At 29.4% G+C, this 13,886-nt stretch overlaps 1 protein-coding gene across 1 annotated transcript in view; it reads right to left on the bottom strand.

Annotated features, from left to right (window-relative positions):
* Positions 1-1,490: 1,490 nt before the first annotated feature.
* Positions 1,491-13,886, bottom strand: part of LOC119611279 (protein dead ringer-like) — a gene marked incomplete at its 3' end in the record, with an annotated part of 94,227 nt that continues 81,831 nt past the window's right edge. The window contains exons 2-5 of the mRNA XM_037966808.1: positions 2,480-2,643; positions 2,185-2,335; positions 1,746-2,010; positions 1,491-1,591 (exon numbers count right to left, since the gene is read on the bottom strand). Coding sequence (XP_037822736.1) covers positions 1,491-1,591; positions 1,746-2,010; positions 2,185-2,335; positions 2,480-2,643 — 681 coding nt within the window. The remainder of the gene's footprint in view (positions 1,592-1,745; positions 2,011-2,184; positions 2,336-2,479; positions 2,644-13,886) is intronic.

Here is a 13,886-nt window from a genome sequence, read left to right as displayed (position 1 = left end):
ATGAGAAAGATACATATACCGTATATTGTACTACAAATAATACGCTTTTTAATAAAAAATTTCCTTGAGTCCCGCCATCATAGGTACGGTTGTGATAGGATAGATAGTTGCCAAGAAAATTAAAACACTTCACTTCGAGAAGTTGGGTGTTGATTTTTGAATAATGACGAAAGTTTTCTCCTTTTCCTGGTAATGACAACTTTGTTCTATGCATGCACGGACGGAATATAAATCATTTTGTGTAAAATTTTAACATAAACTATCTATGCTTCTCCCATAGAACAAATCTAATCATGATAGGAAAAACACTGAACTGATCGGACGGTTTGATCGAAAGACCTACAACAATTTTTATTGAAATTTGTTTAGATAGCATCATATAAAAATCATTGGAATTCCTCGAGTTTCATCTGATAAACTTCCTTGTTTGAATTTGATAAACTCTTCAAAGTCAATAGCGAATTCCACCCTATTCTAAAATAAGTACAGGATCCTTCTTAAGGATACTTAAAGGCGCTGCATGCAGTGCGTTTTAAACTTGATTTATACAGATCAAGTTTTTAGGATTATCTTTCTAAGGAAACAAAATTTTTACACGCTTGAATAGATATTTCTTAACAAGAATTATTGGTTGTTGTCTTCAAATGAAAGTGACAGAAAAACAACTAATATTTAGGGATTTTTATGTGAATATTTTTGTACTTTATTTAAATCGAAGGAACAAGTAATTGAACTTCTGATCTTTAAGGGTTTACAACCCCTTTTACAAAGTTCACACTTTGAATAATTTTCATATATCAACTCACACTTGTGGTACGACAAAACATTTTCTATTTCTGGAGTAGAGTATGAAGAGATGAGATAATACGACTTGTTTGTTAATTGCTACAAGTTTATGATTTAAGCAGCTTCATTGAAATCTTAAGTATGTTTATGAAGTGTATGTAACTTAATGAGAAACCCTTAAATACATGTTGATAATAATGATCATTATAGATCGAAATGATCAAATGTGAGGCTGTTTGACTGACTGTGAGAAACAAGTCTAGACTTGTTTCTGAAGACAAATTAACACCTTTTAACAGATAAAACAAAAATACGGAACTATAACGGTTAAGATATGTATATTAAGTACATTTTTAATATATTTATGTATATAAGTATTATGTATGTACTACAAATATGAATAAAAATATAAACAGAGAATTTCATTGAATAAACCATTAATTTCGATAAATATGATTTTGTTGTTATAAATCAAAAACATAAAGCTCATTAACTAGAAGATTGGCACAACTCAAAATTCGTATTTTTTGAACTGAGTACTACAAAATGAGTGCCCTTTTAAAGTCTTTCATATGAGAGTTTTTTTTTTTTGTAAACGTCAAATGCCTTTTTTCGAAACAGAATTTTTTGAGTTATGTCAGTCTTGTAGTATATGTGCAATTTGCGTACACATGCATATATTTATAAACATATAAAAGATTTACCTGTCGAACTTGTTTATACTGCTCCTCAAAACTCCAGCCATTATTTTGCTGTGAAGAATTTGATGTTTCACTAGATGTTGATGAATTCGAGGCAGGATTTACTAAAAATAAATTAAAGTATAATTACTAAAAATGTTAATCCAGGGGTAAAAAATATTTCTTTAACTAAACGCAGAAACTTTAATCGTAATAAAAATAAAATTTTGTTAAAATGTTGAAAATTTCGCAATATTTAGAAACTCAAAAATAACTTACCATCTTTTGAGCTGGGTGCCGTTGGGGAGGTAAATGAAAAACTATTATGACTGCCATTGGGGACTGAAGGCCCACCGACTGAAGACGATGAAGAATTTGCATTCAAATGTGAATTTATATTGTTGCCGGCTTGAGCAGCCAGAGTCTGTGCGGCATGTGTAAATGATGCCATTGTTGTGGGTGGTAATGTGAAAGCTGTATTTATTGGTGTTGACAATACATTTGATCCAAATGCAGCTGCATGAGCTGCAGCATATTCTTGATCCTATACATATTTGTGTGAAAATAAAAAAGTTACATAAGGAAATTGCAGCACACTATATTCTATCGTTCTTTCAACGCTATATCGTTTTACGAAATCAAAATAAACCTATCTTTTCGATAATGAATATTCGATTTGTATTTATATACATTTTAAAGTTAAAAAATGTACACTTACCATTAAACCTACTTTCATATCACGAACTTGCATTTTAAGTTTCTCCAACACATCATTGTGCTGTAAATTTGGAATACCGTGTAAACTACCGATGCCCATAAAACTACCCAAGGCATTTAAAGGGTGGTTTGATGGAAATTGATGATGATGGCTTTATAAAAGAATAAAAAATACTTTAAATGTTATTCATACATACGACATACAAACACACTATCAATAATACTTATATGTATGTAATAAACAATTTTAATTTGTATATATTTAAAATGAAATGATAATATTAAAATCTACTGACCTCATGGCCATATCATTGGGATGATCAGGACCACTCATATCACCAGCCGTTCCCGCACCGTTACTTGTCATAGATGAATTTAAGCGCGATCCTACTCTAGAGATGTGATCCCCTTCAACTGAATCACAGTCACGCATTTCATCATCGGAATGATCATCATGTGACTGCAAAAATGAAAAAAAAGAAAATAATCATTAATGTTCAACGCAATAAATGTGTTTGTTGTGTGCAACCATAGTGTTGTTTGTTATACATAAATAAAATAGGCGATATTAATTTGCAACATTTGTTGTAACAAGTAAAAATATTATGACCAACATTTATTTCGTCTTCATTTTTTTTACGACTCTTGTATTGTCGAAGCTCACTTACTTTCGATCAAAGTCATTATACGTGGCACCACAAACACCAACCAGTAACATTCAAATGGTGGTGGGGCACAATCGCGCCAAATAGAGTCATTCACTATTTAATGTATTACATACCTACATGTATACATATGCACGTCGAATAATCACGCTCATGAAAAAAAATTGTTAAACACTAGATCAAGAAATTTAATGTAATCCTAATTTAGGCCAAAAAAAACATCGGTTGCTTAAATGATCAGTACCAATATAGGTTTTTCTGCCGTATTGGTAAAAATTCGTTTGGGTACTTCAGGGACCGTAACACTAGATCAAGAAATATAATGTAATCCTAATTTAGGAAAAAATAAATATCGGTTGCTTAAATTATCAGTACCAATATAGGTTTTTCTCCCGTTTTGCTATAAATTCGTCTGGGTATTTCAGGGATCGTAAATTCAAGTGCAAAATAGATCAAATTGAGCATATTCAGTTACTGGCGAGAGTATACAAATTTAACTTCCTATTTAGATGTACTCATTTCCCACCTTTAGAGCCGAAATTTGAACCATTACTCGTACTTAAATATAACACAAAAAACTTTGAACTTAGTTATTAAACATATTTACACTATTCTGTGAGAGTTTAACCAAATGTAAATGGACGACGCGCGAATTTTGAGCGTAAAACGATCAATGATCAATACCAAATCGATCGATTGAACGATATGACAACAAAACTTTTTATTGTATTGTGGTGTTATTTGATTTTTTATTTCTTTATATTTGTTTCCAACAGAACTAAGATTTCTTATTTCGGATCGCTCTTGCTAGCTAAATATGCAAATGCCAACAAAGTATGTCACATGCTGGGTTAACATGACGTTTACAAATTTTGTTTGTTGTTATTTTATTTTTGTGTTCTGTACGAGCATTTCACAGTATTTGTAATTTTTTTATGCGCCACATCTTAAGGAAATCAGAAATAAAATTAAAAACGTGCTTTTTTCCTTAAAATCGCTCACACTTTTTTATTGTTGTTCGTTAAACTACACAGTCCATTGAAGAATTCATTCTTGAAATTTTGATTGCAAATAACTTTGAACTAAAATCAGTCATATTTCTAGGTGAAATATTATTATGCTTGTAATGAACGAATAATTTCTTTTAAGGTTCTGTAGTCAGAATTTTTACGTGTTTAACTATGTAAATATGTATGTTTGACTAGTTGGTTGGCTTGGATGACCATTTGTCTGTCCAACAAATCAAAGTTATTACCATAAATAATGTTGGGTAATTTTCTATAAAGTGACTTTAATTCATTAAATCTAAAACGCGTTCGAAAGACTGAAGTGCATCTTTGCTTGAATACTCGATCGATCGGTCGCACAAAAAAAGAGCGACATATATACATAAGTATAAAAATGTATTAAATCAGCACTAAACTAATAAATTGTGACTTAGTCGTTGCTTAATATTTCCGTAATGTTTTATTTTCTATAATCTTTAGTTCTTGTATTAGCACGATTGAGTGTTTTATGAAATTCAAAATAAATAAGAAAATAAATTTGAGAATAATGATTGAACAATTTGAGTCTGTGTTTTAAAGGGTTTTTTTTTTTTGAAATGTATTTGTTTGCTAAAAATCATTTGCAGTACAATGAACTTTGGTTCTATTTGGATTATTCGTTAGTTTTCATTCATTAAAACGATCGAATTAATGATCGATTGATTATTATTTACAAAACGTTTAGATGATCGGTTATTTCATATCGTAGTTGTGGAAACCATGAGATTCATTCATTAAAATATTTTTGAACGATGTCTTATATTCATCTATTTATTCATTCAACCATCCATTCATCCATCTCACTCGAATTGGATAAATTATGAATGAAAATATGATAAATGAATTGTTAAAATTTAATTTAGTATTGTTTTTATTTTAACCAGTTGTGTCGTGTTTTGTATCTCTCCACCATTTAGTTTTATAATTTGTATTTAAAATACACATACAATATTTATACAAAAATATCAGCCTCCAAGCCAATTTCCATATATTTATTTCCAATTTATTTAATTAGGAACTTAACCCATTAAAAAAGAAACATGTTATGACCTCTAGTAATGAATCGAGTTGGGTTTATATTAAGAATTTTTACAAAAATATTCAGACGATTTTAATTAAAAGTTCATTAACCATTTAATTTTGCAAGTTATCATTTTTCTTTTTAATCGACTTTAAATCCATTAGTAGGTTTTGATATATTTACACATACATACACATGTGCATACATGTACTTCCTCTTAGCGGATGCGTGTTTGGACTACTTATCCTCGGGCTATGTATTTAAATAAGGGAATTTTTAACATCATTATACATATTTTCGTGTATACAAAACTAATTTATGACAAATTTTATCACTATTACCACATAATAAATATATTTATGACTGTTTAAATTGTAACCGAAAAGTGTACTGATATTGTGCACTTTCAATACCACAAACCCCTTCCAATTTAGAAAAGAAAGACATTGTCAATCGTCTTAGAATCTAATAAGAATCGAGAATATATTAATAACTTTTCCAAAATTATGGATCTACGAGACTTGCATTTCGTAAAATTCGTGATATCAAAAAATTTTAATTTTCAAACCGCTAATAAGAATTTTATCGGTTAATTTGTTCGGCAGGGTGTGCTAACACCAACGCATATTTAAACATGACATTCAAGTAATGCGTATGCGGTAAATGTATCATGCTACCGAGTTTTTCAGAACTAAATGTTGTCCTTTCTTATTGATATTATCGACAAGTCTTTTGAACAAGACGGTGTCTTATGTCACACACAGTCTTTGAATTCATTGCAAACCAAATCCAGTCGATTACAACATTAAAAATCACAATACGCAATTTTGACGAAATGTGATTAAAAATTTTTGTTTTGAGAATCAACATGTGTGCGGGTCGTGGAGACATCTGTCCGATATCATTTTAATTTATAATTGTCAAATCTTGTTTTACCATCAAGGTGTTAATATTTGTTTTATTCAATATTAAATAAATTAAAGCAATTATTGAAATTGTTAAATCTTATTGAAGAAAACTCTCAGTAAAAATGTAGGAAAAGTACAGTCGGGCATGGGCGACCATATAATACCCTATGCAAGTTACATATGTGTATATTTAAAAAAGATTATTTTTTTATAAAAAAAAATTAATGTTGAATTTTACTTAAATTTTGATGTATTTAATAAATTTATTATTGAAAAACAAAGCTTTATATGGGAGTTAGGGTTATATAATAGCCGATCTAAGTCATATCCTAGTATATTTGGAGTAGTTATGAGCTTGAAAGTCCAAATCGAAAGGTACGGTTGTATAGGGGCTATGTGAAATAATGTATCTTGCGCACATGGTTTAAATGGACAGCCAGACAGACACGCCTTAATCGACTCCGGTTTTATTCCGAAATTATTTTTCGTTTTCTTTTTCTGAAGAAGCAAAACTACGGAAATAATTCATTCGAACTCTAATTACTTTATAAAATTTTGTCCATATGTATTACACCTTCCACAAAGGGACACTTGAACTTTTTAAATTATCTAAAAAATACTGAATTTATTTATTTTATTTTTTGTTTTTGAAAATTTTACATTATTGTAATATAATTTGAAGTACCCATCAAATGTTTGCATATAAAAAGAAAATTTTAAAGGAAAGGTGATGATAACTATTTACAGTTAAAATAATTAATATTCGTATGCACTATTATTGAAATTGATTTGAAACCATTTTCAATGCAAGCTATAATAAAAAAAAGCAAAACTCATTAAGCTAAATTATATTTTTATCAATAAACAAAAACTATTCGTAATACAAAACAAAAGTAATTACAATTTAATGTCATTTTCCAGTTTAATGTATGTATGTATTCTTGTTAAAGTAAAAAATCTATACATTCCTGCCACTGACTAACACACGGAAATTTATACATTTATCGTTTGTATTACGATGTTTTTTTTAATATTCTTTATTTTATTATTTTATATTCGTGAATATGAATGTACATACCTACATATATGTATATGTTCATATGTATGTATACTACAAGTAGTTTGTTGTAAAAATTTATGTAAGTTTGTTGGTACTATTTTAATTTTTGTTATTGTACCTGTAGGTGTCATGTTACGTATCGTATCTGCAATGAATTTAATTATATACAGATCTATAAAAGAATTAATTTTAGCCCAGCTAGCATTTTTTGAAATTTTTGATCACATTCGATTCATTTATGACTCATTTCATTTATGATTAAAATGATCATATATGCGCTCATTTTCTGATCATAAATGATTTCGTCGGGACCCGCGACTCTTCTAAACGAGTCTTTTATGAGCCCCACATCTGATCAGTTCTGACTCATTTTTTAATATTTTTTGAGTCATTAATGAGCCGACTTACTGGTCGTTTTAGAATTATTTTCGAATCATATTATAGTAATTTTTGAGTTTTTCTGAGTAATTTTTATGTTTGTTACAGACAAATACAATACAACAGAAATCACTTTTTTATTATAAGACTGCTCGAAATTTAACTACAAAATAAATTTATAAACAATTATATTTCGGACACCTGGAAGACCTATTTGTGATTGCTGTACATTTTGTTATTGTTTTTCAAATAAATCAAATTTTAAACATTAATTGGAATTATTTAGACTTAGTTTAGTGATTAGTCACCCATCTATCTTCCGTAGTAGATCATTAAACATATAAAATTATTATGTATAACTAAAGCATAATATAATTTCAATTTCCTTGACAGAAAATCGACTTTATAAATATCACACAAATTGAAACAAATTGAATTATACCAACTTATATTAGGCCACACAAAATTGTTTGCCAGCTCTTCTAAAAGAGTCTTTTCTGAGCCCATTTTCTAATCAGTTTCGACTCATTTTTTAATCGTTTTTGAGTCATTTTAAAGTGTAAGTGTTGCTATTCCACTGCAAACAGAAACTATTACATAAGAAACAATTTTTGATCTTCCAACTGCTCGAAATATGATCACAAAATAAGTTTTTAAAACCATCATATTTTAAACACCAGGATGCTCAATTTATGATTGCTATACATTTTGTTATTGTTTTTCAAATAATCAGTTTTTAATCATATATCGGGATCATTTTCGAATCATTTTTAAGCGCTCAACTTATTAATCACGTTTAAGTCATCAAAAGGAGTAAAAAATGAGTCAGTTTACTGATTAATCATCCAACAATCTTCCGAATGCTTGGTGGGAGTGCGTTAAGGATTTGCTAAAATCCTAGCATCAATCACATGTGCGTTTTCAGAAATCAAAATGTCGCATTTTTAGATTACTTAACATGAAGCATAATTTTTAGATTATGCTTCATGTTCTTTCTTATACATCAACTTTATTCTTTTAAGTAATTTCCGAAATGTGGTCGATAAGATTGAAATAGTTGGATCATATTTTTCCATGACAGACATTATTCAAAAGTGCATTGTTCTTTTATTTCCAAGAATGGAAAATGAATTCACTCTTTTAAAAGTTCTCAGATATTTCTTGGATTGTGGTGTATTGGTGTTCTGCTGATATTGCTGTTGTTTTGGTTTATATTATTTCTGTTCGGTTCATGGCACAGTGGCAAATGATGAATGCGTTTTCGCATACAACTCGCTACCTGCACAATTCCACCAGTGTTTTCTTATTACAAATGAAAATAATTATTTGATATAAATTAACCCACAGTTTGAAATACGTAAGTATTTACTATGCGAGTTCATGTACAATATATATACTTTACAAATGTATGCATCGATGTACGAATGTATTTAATGGCAAAACATTATGTAAATATAGCGGTACATGTTCATATTTATGTTTTTTATTTTACTTTTATACGTCTACATGCGTTCGTAAGTACATGTGTATTTGTGTAAAACATTCGTGTAAATTTTCAAATGACGAATAAAGAAATGAATGCTTGATAAAATTTCAATTAAAAATTGCCATTAAAATTTTTATACATACACATGCACACTAACAGACAGACATACATATTTTCAAATTAAATAAATAATTAAAAAACAAAGAAATTCAACAGCAACAAATCAATATTTATGTGTAAGTTTGAATATTTACATACATGCAACGTTACTTATGTATGTATGTATGTATGTACAAATATGTGTCTACAGAATGACGACAGAATTGATTTATTATAATTAGTTTAGTTTATATTATTATTTCATGTTTTTTTTTTTTTTTCAAAAATTAGTAAGAGATACAAAAATTTGTACTCGTGTTACATTTTCTAATGTAATTTACTACTTTGTATTCAGTTTGATAAATATATTAAAAAGTAAGTAAGAAATACATTGGCGCTTTATGATATCTGTCGTTATTATAAATATGTATGTTTTAAGTGCTTTCGTAACCTAACTTTATATATAGACTTGAGTATATTTGGGAATTTATTACATTTCATTAGTAAATCAATAATTTAAAGTTTTCAAAACCAATTCAGAATAAAATCCAAATTTACGTTAATCATAATAAGTATTAAGTGGAATGATTAATCAAAATCATTTTTTTATTATCAATTATTAATATTTATATTACATTTATTGAGACTTGAGTTAATTAGGATGAGAAATCTGCAAACAGTGGAAATATGACACTGTAGATAACTTTCCAGTCGCAAGAGGTCGGGAAAACATCAGTCCACACCAAACGTATGATGAAGCAAATCCCTTCCTAATGCCCACCAAAAAATATCCAGACATCCAGTGATAAATTTGGGAAAAATCGAATATAAATTAACTTTTTTTGTCTCATGGTGGATGCTGCATTTCCAGAAAGACCAACCCACAAAAATATCTTGTTTCACGGTGGTCCTTTTACAACTACGGCTTATTAGAAGACTCACCACCGCCCCTTTGTGCTTCTATTTGTATATAATCCTACCGGTCCATGTACAAGCACTTTGCTCAAGTTCTCGAGCTATCTCATCTCTGACCATTGCCGCTACGTATCATATACACTTGACACCAACTCATTTCCAACGTCCCACGGTCAGTTCTCTGGTGGATATCTATTGGCTCGACAATAGCACCGAATTTGACCCGAATTATAGACTTTACTGTGTATCAGTCTTTTAAACAATCAACCGCGAGCTTGAATTTAAACCACAGCCACCACGTGCACCCCGAAGGGACCTCTCCAATAACCGGGACAAGACAAAGTCCAAAACTCTGCTCTGCGGGCTACTACTTCCAGTAATTTATAGTCCCGATAGACTATTGGCCCTTTTATGAAGCCAAGCTTTCACCAAAAGGTGAAAAATATTTCGTTAGCTGAGTCTTCTTGTTGCCTGGTTTTCTACGGATCTCAGCTTCCATTAAACAGCAAAAAATAAAAAATAGTTCGATTAAATAACGTTACATCCCATTTTTCTTTATTTGTGGATAATTTTTTGGGTCGGTTTTGGTGATTCGCTTTACTATATATACGTTCAGATGAGTGGATTTCCTTTTTCTATATAAGTTTTCTAAGCTTTATTAAGTTCAAAAATATAGGTACCTACGCTGGGCAGGAGTACAGCCTAGTCACATCATTTCATTCGGTCCAGTGTGTAATTATTGGTATTCAATATACATGTGACAAATTTAAATGCAGTTTATTATTGTTCCCGGAAAATATATGTAATATTAATACTTAAATACACATTAATAAAAATGTTCATTATTGCTTTTTACGTTGTAGGATCCTGTCGTTGATAACATAAAGAGAAAAATAGTGAAATAACATGATATTGATAGCAGCCATACATAAGTACGTCGTAGTACATCCATCATAACTACATAATAACGTGTAAATATACATAGTACATACATACATATCTACTAAGTAGTAAATTAAATGTACTTTTATCTGACGATTGCAGGCAGGTTTCATATTATTTTATGTTCGCTACACATCAAAGATTTCTTAGAAATTCTCACAAACCGAAACAATGAACAATAAATGTTGTTAATGTTTTTTATTAATGTTTTAAGCTTTAGAATTTTCGGTATTGATTTGGAACTATGTATGTTTGGTGTTTGTGGTGTTAAGACCAAATCAATGGTTGGTTGTGTTTAAATTGAAAATTCTCAATTCGCAATACATAGTCACAGTTGTGCTTCATTTGCACCCTATAAGAATCCTATACTCATTAATACATATGTACATAATTATGTATGTACATGAAAATAATAGTAATTTATAAATAAATATGTATAAAATGTATATATTTACATTTATTTGAATGTGGCTTGGACAATGGATGTTTAAATATTTGAGTATAACCATAAATATTACATTCTAAAACATTTATTTTCCCTAAATATGTTATTAAATCAGTTTTTCACTAAATTAATATAAAGATCATGTTTGCGGTCCGTTTTGGTAGAATAACAAGTCAGTCCATAAGACTTTTGAAATCTGAAAATCTAAGATACTTCCGGAATCACGTTTTACGCTATTCTAATAGACATGCTTTACCAAAATTTTATTTTCATAAATAGCATAATCTGTACATGAATATCAAAGTTATAATCAAAACAAGTAAGAAAGTATATTCGAATATGGCCGACTATATGATACCCTACACCGTGGGTATATTAGAAAAATTATTTATTTTTCATAAAAAATTTTGTGAATTTTACCTTAATTCCGATGTATTTAAGCAATTTATTGATGAAAAACTAAACTTCTAAAAGAGCCTTTATAAATATGCGTCGATCCTCAAAAAATTGGGAAGAGTGATGTAATTTTATATAAAGGTTACTTATGCTGAATTTCATCGCGATACTAATGGTTATAAGTAAATTTTTGGACGTTTAAGATATTTTATAAAGAGGGGTTTGTATAGGGGCTAGGGTCAAACGACGGCATGGTCATTTATGCTTATATAGAACTTAGTTGTGACATAGTTATGTGTTAAAAACACAAAATCGGAAGGTCAGGTTGTATGGGGGCTAGATGAAACAATGGACCTACCATTTTCAATAAGCATCGTCCCTGTGCCAAAAAACTCGTATGGTTCAAATTTTATCCAAATATTTTGAAAATTGTGGCCTGTAGCTTGCGCACAAGGCGATCGACAAGAATCACAAGAAAGTGATTCTGAGTCGATCGGTATACTTGAAGGTGGGTGTAGGACCAATATATATTAAAGTTATATAGATTTAAAAAAAAACAGAACAAACTATCAAAATGAAATTTGATGATCGTTCAAATTTAACAGAAAACTAAAATTAAGGACATTTCTATATTAAAATATTTGTATTTTGAAGACCATCTAAAATATGAGAATTACATATATGTACATATCGTCACCTGAAACGCAAACGGCCCTAACAAACCAAAATTCAAAATCGATTTTATTAAACATTAAAACAAATGTCCACAAAAGACTCCTCCGACCAAAATTAGCGATTTTATTGAAAAAAAAGGCCCTATCTACAAAAAACATTTAAATATTAAAGGTAAAAAGTCCAATTTATCCATTTTTATGTATGTCATTGTCAACTATCATAACAAATAATAGGTTTCACTACTAAACAATTTGTTTATTTTGTAATAATAAATCGCGCTGATAGAAACAAACTTTTCAATTGAAATAGTTCTTTGCTTCTCCTGCAAAATTTTAAAAATGTTAGATAGGGTCGTTTGCGTTTTAGGTGACGATATGTATATATAAATATATTTATTGCACATAAAATTATTATCGTTGAATTTCTTTTTACTGTGACCAATGTCTCTCTAAATCCTACATAAGTGCATATTCATTCAATATATACAGCAGATAGTTCTCCTTTTTAAATTTCAAAGAAAAAGAATATAAGCAAAAAAATAAACAGATCATATGTTTAATCCTAGGAAAAACACATTTAATGACATTATGGCAGCAAAGTGTTTTTCCACTCGAAAATTCATTATTTTCCTTTATTAAAAATCTGCTCTAGTCCACAAATCTGGTTAATGCTGTTGTTGTCCTTGTAGATTTCGTGCGCCGCACAGTTTATTAAATTATTTCTAAGAATTCCAATAAACAAATATGAATTATAATAGAAGGAACCCCTACTTGAGTTCTTGTAGAAATGATATATGTATATGTATGTGTGTGTTTGTTTTAAAGTAGCTAAATAAGATGATAATGCGACAATGCCTTTAATTTGTGTGTCGACCAGTATCTACCATAAGCATTATGCATTTGATCATGCTGTGTTCAGTATTCTCTAAGTTGATCCTTTTTTCCTTTTACCTATTTAATATCAATGAGTTTCATTAGTGAGACTACGAATAACATGAACTACAAAAAAAATAATACTGACATAGATACACACACAGATACGATACACACACACTTTGATGTTGTGTGAGTGAGAGTGACTGTTTTGTTCAACTATAGCACATGCGGTAGTCATGTGATAAACAGATTAAGGATGGGATAAACATTTCCATTTCTGTTGTCCTCTTTCTATTTGGTAACAAACCATGAAAAATTAAAAACGATAAAAGGATTTTCACGCCTATTAAAAGTACTATAGCCACAAAAATACAAATTTGACAAAATATTTATTTCAACTACATACATATGTATGTACATACATGTAGTTGCAAAATATCCTTTGCAATTATCAAAATGGGTTTTCTATAAAAGTGCAGCAGCAGTTTCGCAATTATATGCTGCATACATATCTACATACTATAGTCTTAGTTTATTTATGCCACCAAATATAATGGTATAAAAATATTTAATGCAATAAACAGCAAACAATTCATATTAAACGATACATAACATAAATACATATTATGTACGTATATGTATTTATAATATTTATATGTATCTAGATACTTGGATGTCTATGTGTAGCGGTTTATATTATCGCTTGTATACGGTATTTAAAACATGACTTGAAGTGAAAAACTAAAAACTAAATGCGCTAAAATAAAACCGGTTTTAAAAAATATCCCTTGT

This window comes from Lucilia sericata, unplaced genomic scaffold (genome assembly GCF_015586225.1).
Source record: "Lucilia sericata isolate MDLA Ls3-8-SP2 unplaced genomic scaffold, ASM1558622v1 Contig001407F_arrow, whole genome shotgun sequence".
Taxonomy (NCBI): Eukaryota; Metazoa; Arthropoda; class Insecta; order Diptera; family Calliphoridae; genus Lucilia; species Lucilia sericata.
The sequence above is the reverse complement of the archived record's forward strand: the minus strand, read 5'-3'. Positions and strand labels throughout refer to the sequence as shown.